This window comes from Petromyzon marinus, chromosome 85 (assembly GCF_048934315.1).
Source record: "Petromyzon marinus isolate PM22_M1 ecotype Great Lakes invasive population chromosome 85, UKy_Petmar_22M1.pri1.0, whole genome shotgun sequence".
Taxonomy (NCBI): domain Eukaryota; kingdom Metazoa; phylum Chordata; class Hyperoartia; order Petromyzontiformes; family Petromyzontidae; genus Petromyzon; species Petromyzon marinus.
The window spans coordinates 5,779,973-5,794,158 of record NC_133750.1 but is presented as its reverse complement, the minus strand read 5'-3'; the positions used below and the strand labels follow the sequence as shown (position 1 = coordinate 5,794,158).

Here is a 14,186-nt window from a genome sequence, read left to right as displayed (position 1 = left end):
ACCGCGATGAGAATTTCTTACCTCGGATTTCAGTGCAAAGGCGGAGGGGCAACTTCCCGTTACCTCGCGACGTCACGAAGCAGCAGCAGGTGACATGACGTCACTTGCGGGATACAAGACACTCCCCTCTTAACATGAATAAATTATGCTAATGAGCCCGGCCCATACGTGGAGGGATGGGGAGTGGGTGCCGAACCCGTCGCAATAAACTCGCGACGGCTATCACGAACACATTATGTTAATGAGCAGCCAGTCACCGGGAGTGGCTTTGCCCAAATAAGGATTGGCACTGGAACAGTTATCGGCAGCGGCCGAGCGGAAGTTACGTCACGATCAAGAGCGCGGTGGTCGGTGACATGACGTCACTAGCGAGGCACACCTCCCCCTTGGCGTTCGACGCCGTTGAGGTCACGCTGAGCGGTGACGTCAGAGAGCGGGGTCAGAGTTCAGGTTTGTTGACAGAAGGGGAGCGGCAGTGACGTGGTGAGCGCTGCGCTCCGCACCCGACCAGCCGAGTTCCATTCCCGCTCGTGGCCAACACCGCCAGTGACGATTTTCTGAACCGGTCCTGAGCCTCCCCTACGTCGACTCGGCCTCAAACGAGTACCCGGTGCGGTGTGTAAACATCGCCACTAGGGAGACAAAGGCGGCCGGGCGTGGTGCTGGCCACCCACCCCCTCGTGTGCCGTCCCACCCTTAATAGGTGCTCGCTAACACCACTTGCCCCTACAGTCTGTTAAGGCTATACAGGGCATCTTCGTCTTTATGTTAGGTGCTCACTAACAGCACTTGCCATGACATTCTGTGCAGGCTATACGGGGGATCTTTGTCTTTGTGTTGGGAGCAAGTTTGAGTGGCGTGTAGCCGTGGGAGCTGAACGGGCGCGTGCTGCTGCTGACAGTCGTTGACTACGGTGGGACAGACGCTGATAGACACACACAGACAAGACAGGCGGACAGACAGACAAAAGGAACACAGAGACAGAGACGACAGAGAGACAGGCAGAGAGAGACACAGAGGCGAACAGAGACACGGACAGAGAGATGTTGAACACACTTAACTCGCTCCATTGAAAGAGATTCCTCGATCTTTGCCCATCCCCGGAAGTCGTTCCAGTTTCTATTTCATTGTATGTGGTGTGTACGTGTAAGCAATGTGGGATATCGATGTACACAGCTACAGCTATGAACAAGTTTCACAGGCAAGACGCCTTTCAGACTCTTTGGTTCTTTCGGTAAAGTCACGTAGGTAGAAAAAAAAATCACGTTTCGATCGCAACACGAGCAGTCGTCCTCAGGCGAAAACATCCAGACATTGTCACGTGAGCTACGTCACGTGACAAAGATAAGGTGACCCCCCCCCTCCCCCCGTGGCTCGCCCCGCTCAGCTGAGCATCGTTTTAATGCGGTGGGATCACGCGAAATTGATTTCTGTAAGACGAAGGTACTTTGAAAACCCACTGGCTATATACTCTTTTATATAAGCGCACAACTTTATCTGTGATGAACGCTGCACTTTGTCTTTTTCATGCAGGGGGCGCTGTAAACCTACTAGCCCCCTGCATGAACGACGGAGGTGCAGGGGCAGACGCTCGATCACGTTGGAATCGATCTGCAGACGGCGGTCTTCTGGCACGGCCAGCTCTGTGTCGCGTCATCTCGATCCCGCGATCCCAACAACGGGTCTCACCCGACTTATCTGTACAGTTTAACACGTAGGCTTTCGCGACCAATATTATTCATAATAAAGGTTTTTGGGTTAGATCGCGTTTATTTATAAATGTGTCGTAACCCTCCACCACCCGACACGGCCAATCAGCAAAAAAAGTGTCACGTTGAGGGCCTCAAAACCACCTAGACTCTATGGGCTACCAAAGATTCATAAAATCGGCATCCCATTACGACCCATAGTCAGTACAATTGGCTCTGCCACATATCAATTAGCAAAATATATAACCAAACAAATACAGCCCTACATCGGTAAGACATCTTCATTCATAAAAAATTCAGAACATCTTGTGAATGTGATTAAAGATATTAAACTTACTCCTGATGATATTCTGGTAAGTTTTGATGTGATTTCTCTATTCACTAAGGTTCCAGTGGACGAATCGCTTAAATTACTTGATACACTAGTAAAGAATACCGGTTTACAAAAAGATATTCCGAAACTTGCTGGCCATTGTTTAAATAACACTTACTTCTTATGGAGAGGGGATTTCTTTAAACAAAAGGAAGGAGCAGCAATGGGTTCTCCTTTATCCCCTGCTATAGCAAATTTGTACATGGAAAACTTTGAAATAAGAGCACTTGCCTCGAGCACATTAAAACCATCCTTTTGGTTTAGGTATGTGGATGACACTTTGGTTGTCTGGCCACATGGTAAAGATACACTTAATGATTTTCTAAATCATCTCAATGCACAAAACCCGGCCATCCAGTTCACCATGGAAATGGAGGTGAATAACACACTCCCATTCCTAGATATTTTGCTTGGACATGGCCTAAACGGTAAAATAACACACAGCGTTTACAGAAAGCAAACGCACACTGATGCCTATCTGAATGCAGAATCACATCATCATCCAGCTCAAAAATCCTCTCTTATCAAGACGCTCGTACATCGGGCGAAAACAGTGTCAGATGGTGAGAGTCTAGTGAGAGAGATTAAACACGTTAAAGACGCACTACGACAGAATGGCTACAATAATGCTCAAATTAACAGAGCACTGAATGCCAAATCACGATCGCAAAGCAATACTACTGAAAGCGACCAGATTGTTAAAACAATAAAAATTCCATATATCTCAGGAGTAACTGACAAATTAGCCCGCGTTTTGCAAAAGCAAAACATTACAGTAAGATTTGGTACAGTACACAAAATTCAAAAACTAGTATCTTGCACTAAAGACGCATTACCTAAACTATCAACAGAAGGTGTATATCGGATTAATTGTTCATGTGGCAGCTGCTACATTGGGCAGACGGGACGTAACATCAGCGTAAGACTAAAAGAACATCAGAGAAATATTAAATTATCTCAAACACAACTGTCGGCAGTGGCAGAACATGCTTGTCAACAAGGACACTCAATTGATTTTGACAATGTTGCAGTGGTGTGTAAAACTAATTATTACTGGCAAAGACTAATTAGAGAATCCATTGAAATTGAGAGGAACAAGAATAACTTTAATCGCTCTGACAGCTACCGGCTTAGTGCGGCCTGGAAGCGTATTATTAAATAATACACATTACATTTTGATTTAAAGAATTACTAATCTACAACTCATTACTAATCATAACCAATGACTGATTACTAATCGATTATATAATTACATTACCCCCCCCTCCGCCTCTAATCACTGCACCTGATGAGTTAAGTGATGACGTCACCCTGCTGCTCTATATAAAACCGGGAGCAAGCGAGGGCTTTACCATTCTGGCGAATTGCCCGATGATGCTGGAAGTATTTACCAGCGAAACGTCGTACTCAAACTGTAAATGTGGATTAACTCTTCAACACACCGGTGGGCTGAAGTAGTGAATTATTTGTCTTTTGTCAACGTGACACTTTTTTTGCTGATTGGCCGTGTCGGGTGGTGGAGGGTTACGACACATTTATAAATAAACGCGATCTAACCCAAAAACCTTTATTATCTGTACAGGTTACTTCCAAAACACACACTTTGTCCTAACATTACTTATTCAATGTTTGACCCTTATCGACAAAATGTTACATATATGCACACAATCAGACAAGTATTCATTCTAAATTAGTGACAGGCATATTAACAAAATTTAATTACTGAACTGAAATATGCTGTATCATGTTACATCGTATTAACAAGAATCTATTTAACAAAAATACGCACCGTCTGCTTAACAGTGTATGTACAACATACTATTGCGTCATTCAAAACGAGTAGGCCATTGCATGCTGGCGTCTGGGTCAAAATTGATCAAATTCTAAACATTACCTACAAACTCCACAACTAAGACGCCACATCAAACATCGCCCCCTACTGACAGGCTCTTGTCCACATGCAGGCCGGTGCAGGGCCACCACCTTGTGCCACACAGGGGCAGCTGCTACTTGGGGATGCTCTTCACGTGTTTGAGACGAGATACGATACAAAACTCCGAGTTGCCGAGGCGATTAAGCAAGCACCATATAAATGCAATTATGATAACATAGCGAATGCTTCGGAGCTTATAGTAAAAGGTTTTTACCCTTTTAGCTGGCACCATACTCTGATAGTGCGCTGTTTTTGAGTTGTACGCCTTATGGTGTCATATGGTCCAACACCAGTGGAGACTAGGCTCTAAGAAAAGCCGTCTCGGGTGTGGACCAATCAAATTCAAGGACAGTGCATATCATTATCAGAGTTGTTTCTTTTTGTTTGCATTTTTGACTGCTTGTGTTGTGGTTATTGCAAACATGATCCCTTGTATAAAGGTGTCAGTTTTTGTGCCAGCTAAAAGGGTAAAAACCTGTTACTATATCTTGTTACTGGCAAAGGAGGTCTCATAATGTAAAGGCTTCGGAGCTTATTGGCTCTTGCTCCTGGTTAGAGATCTACCCAACCCACAGGTCCACAAAGACTGGCCGCTCTTACCCTGCAGGTTGAACCTAGGAATTGAGTGTTCAACTTCACATTCTTGTTATTAAAGGCCTGTGACAAAGGTGCATCTATTGGAGCGACATCGTCTCAAGCTTACACATCTACCGGGTCTACATTTGACTTTCTATTGTCTCGGAGGAAGTCCACCCACACCTCCACTTCCACAAACTGCTGGGAGTTGCCTCGCTCTGCCTCACAGTCAGAATTCTCCTCCTGCTTCACGTTGCCTCCATCGATGTGAAGGTCCGACTTTGGAGTTGAATCTTCATCTTCACATTTTACCCTCACTTCTTCGCTCTTCACCATCACTTCTTCACATTTCACCTTCACCTCTTCATATTTCACCTTGATACCTTTAAAAGTGTCCAAGCTGGGATTTTCTTCCGGTTCTTGTTTCATGAGGGATGGGCTCATTGCGGCACTTTGACTTTCACAAGCTGATTTCAGACTCCACTCCTTGTGGATCTTCTGATGCTTGTGTGTTCTCTGGTGTTTTTTAAGATTTGTTGAAAGTGCAAACACCTTCCCACACACACTGCACTTGAAGGGTTTCTCTCCTGTGTGTGTTCTCTGGTGTCTTTGAAGATTTGTTGAAAGTGCAAACGCCTTCCCACACACAATGCACTTGAAGGGTTTCTCTCCCGTGTGTGTTCTCTGGTGTTTTACAAGAGTAGATGAATGTGCCAACGCCTTCCCACACACACTGCACTTGAAGGGTTTCTCTCCCGTGTGTGTTCTCTGGTGACTTCGAAGATGTGTTGACCGTGCAAATGCCTTCCCACACACAATGCACTTGAAGGGTTTCTCTCCCGTGTGTGTTCTCTGGTGTTTTACAAGAGTAGATGAATGTGCAAACACCTTCCCACACACACTGCACTTGAAGAATTTCTCTCCCATGTGTGTTCTCTGGTGTCTTTTAAGAGTAGATGAATGTGCCAACGCCTTCCCACACACACTGCACTTGAAGGGTTTCTCTCCTGTGTGAGTTCTCTGGTGCCGTGTCAAATGTCCAGGACGAACCGTGCTGTATGCACACCGGTCGCATTGTTGCCTTATGGTACCGAGCTGCGCCGAGTGCCTTTGCTCCATCAGACAAATTCTGCAGAGGAAGCGACAGCAGCAGACAGAAAAAAATAATATCCACACCATCTACACGTCAGTATCGATGCACAGAGGAATGCATATATACACAGTAACACGTGACTTACACGTCTATACTTATTCATATATTCATGATATAGTCAAAAAGTTTCCCAAATTCATCACAGGCTGTTATGGAACACAATGAGAGGGCGAATGGTCATGAATATGCCTGGAATCCCTAGTGTCTTCAAAATGAATGTTAACCCAAAACTCCGAGCACACAATTTCGGCTGTCTGGATACAAAAGGTATTTTTATGAAAGCTAAATTCAGCTGATATAGCAAAGGGTGTTGAAAATAAAACTATTTGTGTTATGCAGAAATGCATAAATGAATGTTCAATCGCAACTTAGAGGTGTGAAGCCAGCCAGGCTCACGATGTCCATGAATGCTGGGATGAACAGATCTGACTTCAGCTGCATGTGTGTACTGTGTTGACTGTTTCCATTCTTACAAAGAGTTCCAGAGGAAAACAAAAACAAAATATTGTTGTGATATAACCTCCGTGTTCAACAGAGTTAACAGACTTTAGTGAAAACACAAACTTTACACTGTCACACACTGCATGGTTCACAGGTGGTGGTGTGTCCAGACCCATGCCTAGCCACCTTCACCTGCTCAGTATTAATGCTTCCTCACTCCACCAAGTAATTCAATGAGGATAAATCAACATCGCCGAGGCTGCCTGTCTCTCTCTCCCCGTGGTGAGATGTTAACTACCTCTCCTGGCATACAGGAAGTCGTGGGTTCGATCCTGACCCTGATGCCTGCTGGATATTTGGAGTTTGTGTGTCTCTCTCTCTCTTCCCGTGGTCGCGTGGATTTCCCTCCGGATCCCCCGGTTGTCCCCACTCCACATGCAGAGTGAACACCACGCGTCCAGAGTGAACACCACCACGCGTCTAGAGTGAACACCGCCACGCGTCTAGAGTGAACACCACCACGCGTATAGAGTGAACACTGCCACGCGTCTAGAGTGAACACCGCCACGCGTCTAGACTGAACACCGCCACGCGTCTAGAGTGAACACCGCCACGCGTCTAGAGTGAACACCGCCACGCATCCAGAGTAAACACCGCCACGCGTCCAGAGTGAACACCGCCATGCGTCTAGAGTGAACACCGCCACGCGTCCAGAGTGAACACCGCCACACGTATAGAGTGAACACCGCCACGCGTCTAGAGTGAACACCGCCACGCGTCTAGAGAGAACACCGCTACGCGTCTGGAGTGAACACCGCCACGCGTCTAGAGTGAACACCACCACGCGTCTAGAGTGAACACCACCACGCGTCTAGAGTGAACACCGCCACGCGTCTGGAGTGAACACCGCCACGCGTCTAGAGTGAACACCACCACGCTGTTGACAAGCCTCACCTTGTTGTTGTGGGCAGGTTGCTTCTGAAAACAAGAGCGGTACAGCAGCTCAAGCAGGCTTGGCCTGGTAAAAAATAAAAACTGTGTGAATATTTAAAGTAAAACAAAGTTACAAAGTGGCCAGCCGTGTGAAGACAAATTCAACTTAAGCAAAATAATTGAAGCAAACGCGATCAGGCGAGGGCAGGAGGCAAGGCCCCGCGTTGTAAAATTCCAACCTGGACATCGCTTCCATGCTCGCTGCTACTCAATTGACATCCCTACGAGAGAGAGAGAGCGAGGCTCTAACTTGGTAAACAACAACAACCACCACCACAACCACAACCACCACAACCACCACCACCACAACCACCACCACCACATGCGTGGTGACTGCTTTTGTTGTTTATGTTTAAAAAAACACCCTACAAATAATAATTGAATTTTAAACAGCCGGCACTAAAGCTTCTACGACGGTTTAAGAAGTCTCGCGATTGAATCTCGCGGACACGAAGGTGGTTAGTGAGCATTTTCCCGGCAGGCGTAACTAGGTAAGACCGTAGGCTTCCAGTTACCATAGCGGCCTAGTGCGTGCTCTCTCCGCTGCTGCCCTGAGGGAGAGCCGCGCTCTCTCTGCTGCTGCCCTGAGGCAGAGCCGTGCTCTGTCCACTACTGCCCGGAGGGAGCCCCATGCTCTTGACTACTGGCTTGAGGGAGAGCCGCGCTATCGCCACCGCTGCCGTGAGGGAGCCAGACTCTCTCCCTCCACTGCTGCCCTGAGGGAGAGCTGTGCTCCGTCCACTGCGGCCCTGAGAGAGAGTCGTGCTCTCTCCACTGCTGCTGCCCCGAGATGTCGCGGGCGCTGCCCTGAGATGTCGCGGGCGCTGCCCCAGAGCAAGGAGGCACTGCTGCAGTCGTTTAACAAGCGGCTCAAGGACGACATGCGCTCCATCCTGGACAACTTCACGGAGATCGTCGAGACGGCCAAGGGTCGTGAATGAAGAGTCCCCTGTGTGGGCTTCAGTGGGGCCGTCTGGTCGGTCAGCAGAGACACGAGAGGCCTAGAAACGACATTCCAGTCGTGGGCTGAGCTCAAGGAGGGCTAGCTTGAGCACCATCCTGCGGCAGGGAAAGGAGGCGGTGCAAGTGGTACAGCCGAGCCCACAGCAGCCAAGAATCTGCTGTCCCTGTCTGGTGGGGGGCGCTGTTCAACCCTAGCACACAGGCGAGAAGCCGCGCATCTGTGATGAGTGCGGCAAGACGTTTTCTCGCGCTCGGCCTACAAGTATATATTTTTTCTTTTCCACTTGTGTGTTAATCTGTGTGTACCCCGGATATTTTAAGGATGGCAATTCTCATGCTGTGTATCTACTGCTGTCCCTCCCGGCCATATCTAGTGCCACACTCAACTCTACAAACAGCTCACCTCGTTACTTTGCGTCCATAATTGTTGCTCGATTTGCCACTACATCTGCAAATGAAACAGCTTATAGACACTTCTACACTCCATCATTGTATCCTTTTCAACCCTATCTTTGTCCGATTTCCTCACCAGCACTCCTTCCAAACTTCATTCTGCTCTTAAAAATAACACCATCTGCGAGCTACTGCTATTTGTCCAAGGTTCGCCGCTCATCATCCTTTCACAGAAAATACTTGTGCAAACTATTAATTCTACTTTTCTTATTTCTGGGTGGTATTGAGCTTCATCCTGACCCAAATGTATAGAACTCGTATAATTCTGTAGATTTGTCTGGCAGGAAAGGTGTTCTACATGTCAACATCAGAGGGCTTGTGATTAAATTAAGTCAACTAAAACTACAAGTTGCCAATCTTAACCCGGACATTTTTTGCCTAACAGAAACATTTCTCACTCTGGCCGTCAATGATTTGCAGATTACGATTGACAACTACAACCTCTATAGGAATAGGTTTTACCCTTTTAACTGGCACAAAAACTGACACGTAATAATATGCACTGTCCTTGAATTGGATTTGTCCACACCCGAGACAGCTTTTCTTAGAGCCTAGTCTCCATTGGTGTTGGACCAGAAGACGCCAAAAGGCGTACAACTCAAAAACAGCGCACTATCAGAGTATTGAGGGCTCGGGGTGAGCATTTACATTATGAGACCTCCTTTGCCAGAAACAAGATATAGGAATAGGTTTTACCCTTTTAACTGGCACAAAAACTGACACCTTTATTCAAGGCATCATGTTTGCAATAACCACAACACAAGCAGTCAAAATGCAAACAAAAAAGACAACTCTGATAATAATATGCACTGTCCTTGAATTTGATTTGTCCACACCCGAGACAGCTTTTCTTAGAGCCTAGTCTCCATTGGTGTTGGACCAGAAGACGCCAAAAGGCGTACAACTCAAACAGCGCACTATCAGAGTATTGAGGGCTTGGGGTGAGCATTTACATTATGAGACCTCCTTTGCCAGAAACAAGATATAGGAATAGGTTTTACCCTTTTAACTGGCACAAAAACTGACACCTTTATTCAAGGCATCATGTTTGCAATAACCACAACACAAGCAGTCAAAATGCAAACAAAAAAGACAACTCTGATAATAATATGCACTGTCCTTGAATTTGATTTGTCCACACCCGAGACGGCTTTTCTAACCTATAGCCCATATTTTCAACCTGACCATCAAAGAAGCATCAGTTCCTCTAGAACGGAAACATTTCTATGTCTGTCCACTTCACAAAGGGGGCCCTAAAGATGATCCAAATAACTACCGACCAATCTCAATTTTGTCTCCGTTGATGAAATTTTTTTTTTAATTATTGAACTACCAAATTAGCAGTTTCCTGTCCACCAACAATCTACTACATCTAAAACAATCTTGGTTCTGAAAAAAATACAGCACATCTGCTGCATTAGACTCTGAATCACATTTATAGTAGCCTTGATAATAAGCACTACTGTGCCTGTCTTTTTCTTGACCTGTCCAAAGGTTTTGATAAAGTCGACCACAACACCCTGCTTAGTAAATGAAGTTGCCTCGGTTTTTCCGAAAACGCAGTAAAATGGTTAAAAATTACCTCTTTTCTCGCACCCAAACTGTATTCGCAGATGGCTGGAGGTCAAACAGTGCTAAGATAACAAAAGGGGTTCCACAGGGTTCCATCCTCGGCCCCCTCTTGTTCTCTCTTTACGTCAATGACTTGGACACTGACCTGGATCATTCCAGGGTAATTTTTTTTGCAGATTACACGATACTGATTACTGCTGGCCGCTCTCCAGATGACGTGATTGCTAAGCTCCAGGGTGATTTCAACAAACTACAACATCAGCTTGTTGCTCTTAAAATAGTCCTGAATACCTCCAAAACCAAGGTGCTATGCTTCTCACCAGGACTAAAGCGGGAAGTTATTTTTCCCCAATTACATTCCTTAAATAATTATCAAATAGAGCAAGTCAAGATCTATAAGTATCTTGGGGTCATCCTGGATTCAAAACTGAATTTTGAAGATCACATTGATTATATTGGTAAAAAGACAAAAATAAAATTGGTTTTCTGTATCGACACAAGCACTGCTTCCCCCCAATGTTCCGTTTGGAATTGATAAAAGCTACCATACTGCCTCTACTTGATTACTGTGACATCGTGTATAAATCAGCCCCAAGTACTGTACTGAAGAAGCTTGATTCCATCTATCATTCGGCCTTAAGATTTGAATTGAACTGCCCATATAGGACTCACCACTGTGATCTCTACATTGGGTCAAACTTAACATCTCCTAATGTTTGACGGCTTGTGCATTCACGATGAACCTACAAAAACATCAGCAGACTACCTGCTGGATCTCCTCTCTGTTTCAAAGAACAAACTTGACCTCAGGTCTTCGCTCATTTACCAGCTTCACATTCCCTATTGCCGTACAAAAACTGAAGGGCCTTTGCTATTGATGCCCCCAGGGTATGGAATGCCATTGCCAATAAACTGCAACTTGAATCACTACCTATGAGATCTTCAGTCAAAACTGCTCTAGAGGAGTTGTACACCCCTAGCTGCCACTGCTATTCAGTGGCCTAAAATAAATTAAAATGTTTCGCTCCGGATGACCGCTGCAAAGTATTATCTGTATTTTGATTTAGCGTGCTGATCTTAAAGGTGCATTGAACAATTTGATACTCCGACTGATGCTCATGCTGTTGTGGAGTGAATCATGCAGCCAGCTATGGCTACAAGGTTTGGTGTTACATGTTGTTAATGTCGTTGTGAAAATCCGGTCACAGCTCCTATGATCACTGTTAGATTGCTTTTATTGCTTTATTTTGGTGATTTCGAAAAGTTTTTTGGTTTGGACATGTTTGCTTTGTTGTAGTACAGAGTTATACTGATGGCCTTAATCTAAGTTGTCTTGTGGTTGTTGTTGTTTGACTTGCATCCCACTGGGATTTTTGCACACAGCGTTGGTGTACGGTGCTTTTTTCAGGAATATTTTGATCTTTTTTCCTGGATTTTCTGTTTGCACAGTCACATAGTCACTTTAAGATGTTTTCTTGTTCATGTTTTAGTTTTGTTTGTTGCGGTTGCACCCGATTCAAGAGCCGAATGGCGCACAGGGCTATACCAAATAAATGAAAACTGAAACCACCACCACCAGCACAACAACCACCACCACCACAACCACCACAACCACCACCACCACAACCACCACCACAACCACCACCACCACAACCACCACCACAACCACCACCACCACAACCACCACCACAACCACCACCACCACAACCACCACCACAACCACCACCACAACAACCACCACCACCACAAACGCGATGAGAATTTCTCACCTCGGATTTCAGTGCACGCGCGGAGCGGCAGCTTCCTGTTACCTCGTGACGTCACGCGATAGCAGGTGACATGACGTCACTTGCGGAGTACAAAACACTCCCCTCCCACAACGAGCGGCTCTTAACTTAAATAAATTATGCTAATGAGCCCGGCCCATACATGGATTGGCACTGGACAGAAATGGGCAGCGGCCGACCAGAGGGGACGTAACGACCAAGAGCGCGGCGTTGTTGTGGGTGACATGACGTCACTAGCGAGGCACGCCTCCCCCCTGTCGTTCGACGTCGTTGAGGTCACGCTGAGCGATGACGTCGGAGAGCGGGTTCAGAGTTCAAGTTTGTTGACAAGGGGAGCGGCAGTGACGTGGTGAGCGCTGCGCTGCGCACCCGACCAGCCGAGTTCCATTCCCGCTCGTGGCCAACACCGCCAGTGACGATTTTCTGAACCGGTCCTGAGCCTCCCCTACGTCGACTCGGCCTCAAACGAGTACCCGGTGCGGTGTGTAAACATCGCCACTAGGGAGACAAAGGCGGCCGGGCGTGGTGCCGTCCCACCCTTAATAGGTGCTCGCTAACACCACTTGCCCCTACAGTCTGTTAAGGCTATACAGGGCATCTTTGTCTTTATGTTAGGTGCTCACTAACAGCACTTGCCATGACATTCTGTGCAGGCTATGCGGGGGATCTTTGTCTTTGTGTTGGGAGCAAGTTTGAGTGGCGTGTAGCCGTGGGAGCTGAACGGGCGCGTGCTGCTACTGACAGTCGTTGACTACGGTGGGACAGACGCTGATAGACACACACAGACAAGACAGGCGGACAGACAGACAAGAAGAACACAGAGACGACATAGAGAGAGGCAGAGAGAGAAACAGAGGCGAACAGAGACACAGACGGACAGAGACACAGACGGACAGAGAGATGTTGTACACACTTAACTCGCTCCATTGAAAGAGATTCCTCGATCTTTGCCCATCCCCGGAAGTCGTTCCAGTTTCTATTTCATTGTGTGTGGTGTGTACGTGTAAGCAATGTGGGATATCGATGTACACAGCTACAGCTATGAACAAGTTCAGCAGACAAGACGTCTTTCATATTCTTTTGTTCTTTCGGTAAAGTCACGTAGGTAGAAAATAAATATATCACGACGTTTCGATCGGAACACGAGCGGTCGTCCTCAGGCGATAACATCCAGACATTGTCACGTGAGCTACAGCACGTGATAAAGATAAGGTGACCCCCCCCCCCCCCCGGGATCACGCGAAATTGATTTCTGTAAGACGAAGGTACTTTGAAAACCCACTGGCTATACTCCTTTATATAAGTGCACAACCTCATCTGTTTGTGATGAACGCTGCACTTTGTCTTTTTCATGCAGGGGGCGCTGTAAACCTACTAGCCCCCTGCATGAACGACGGAGGCGCAGGGACAGACGCTCGATCACGTTGGAATCGATCTGCAGACGGCGGTCTTCTTGCATGGCCAGCTCTGTGTCGCCTCATCTCGATCCCGCGATCCCAACCAGGTGAAAGTCCGCATCGAACCGAACCCCCGGCAAGGCCATCTACTTCACGACGAGAGAAAATTCACACAAAATGTCGTTTTAAATTAAGTCTTCCAGATGTAAAATTATACATGAGCTTTTAATGAAGAAATAAAATGATCTAATTCAAAAAAATAATGCAATTCAAAGTTACATTTTGATTTAAAGCTTTCGTGACTGCAGTAATTCATATTCTTAGCTCTTTCGGTAAAGTCACATTAAAGGGAAACAATAAAATAATAAAATATATAAAACAAAATTCTCACGACGTTTCGACCATAACACAAACCGTCGTAATCAGGTGTGTCGGTTTGCATTAATTAATTTTTAAACGGTGTGTTTATTTATTTATTTTAAAACGTCAGCGCCACGCGCAGCAATTTGGCAGTTTATTTAGAAGGACTAGTCCATCTATGTTCTAAAAAGAGGAAGGGGGGAGACGAAAAATTAATGTATGCTGTCTGAAAGCCACTGTAACCGTGAACAATCAATTAAGACCTGAAATGGTTTATCAAATCTTTCCAATGATTGCTAAGATAGAATCCATCTTCTCGGTTGAAATTGTCTCTGTGCTTGTATATGTGGATAGCCTCATGAACGAATCTCTCATGGTAGCCAGATGGCATACAAAGAACCTCTGTCTTGGAAAAGTCAATGTCATGTGAGCCTACTGAATTATAACAATGATCTGCCACGGCCGAGGTGTTGGTC

The 14,186-nt window shown here is 46.1% G+C and overlaps 2 protein-coding genes across 5 annotated transcripts in view; both read right to left on the bottom strand.

Moving 5' to 3' along the window:
* LOC116936938 (uncharacterized) overlaps nucleotides 1-14,186 on the bottom strand; it is a 179,354-nt gene that overhangs the window by 79,293 nt on the left and 85,875 nt on the right. The window lies entirely within an intron of this gene.
* LOC142907924 (uncharacterized) lies at nucleotides 3,777-12,164 on the bottom strand. 4 transcript variants are annotated; one of them, XM_076057922.1, is made up of 4 exons: nucleotides 11,936-12,164; nucleotides 7,358-8,179; nucleotides 7,140-7,203; nucleotides 3,777-5,720 (listed from the first exon to the last, which is right to left on the bottom strand). In XM_076057922.1, exon 4 carries the CDS (start codon nucleotides 5,708-5,710, stop codon nucleotides 4,715-4,717), a length of 996 nt encoding a protein of 331 aa, XP_075914037.1. In that variant the 5' UTR covers nucleotides 5,711-5,720; nucleotides 7,140-7,203; nucleotides 7,358-8,179; nucleotides 11,936-12,164; the 3' UTR covers nucleotides 3,777-4,714. The 4 variants fall into 4 exon arrangements, with proteins under 4 accessions (XP_075914037.1, XP_075914038.1, XP_075914036.1 ...); XM_076057923.1 differs by having other exon boundaries at nucleotides 7,358-7,399; XM_076057921.1 differs by lacking the exon at nucleotides 7,358-8,179.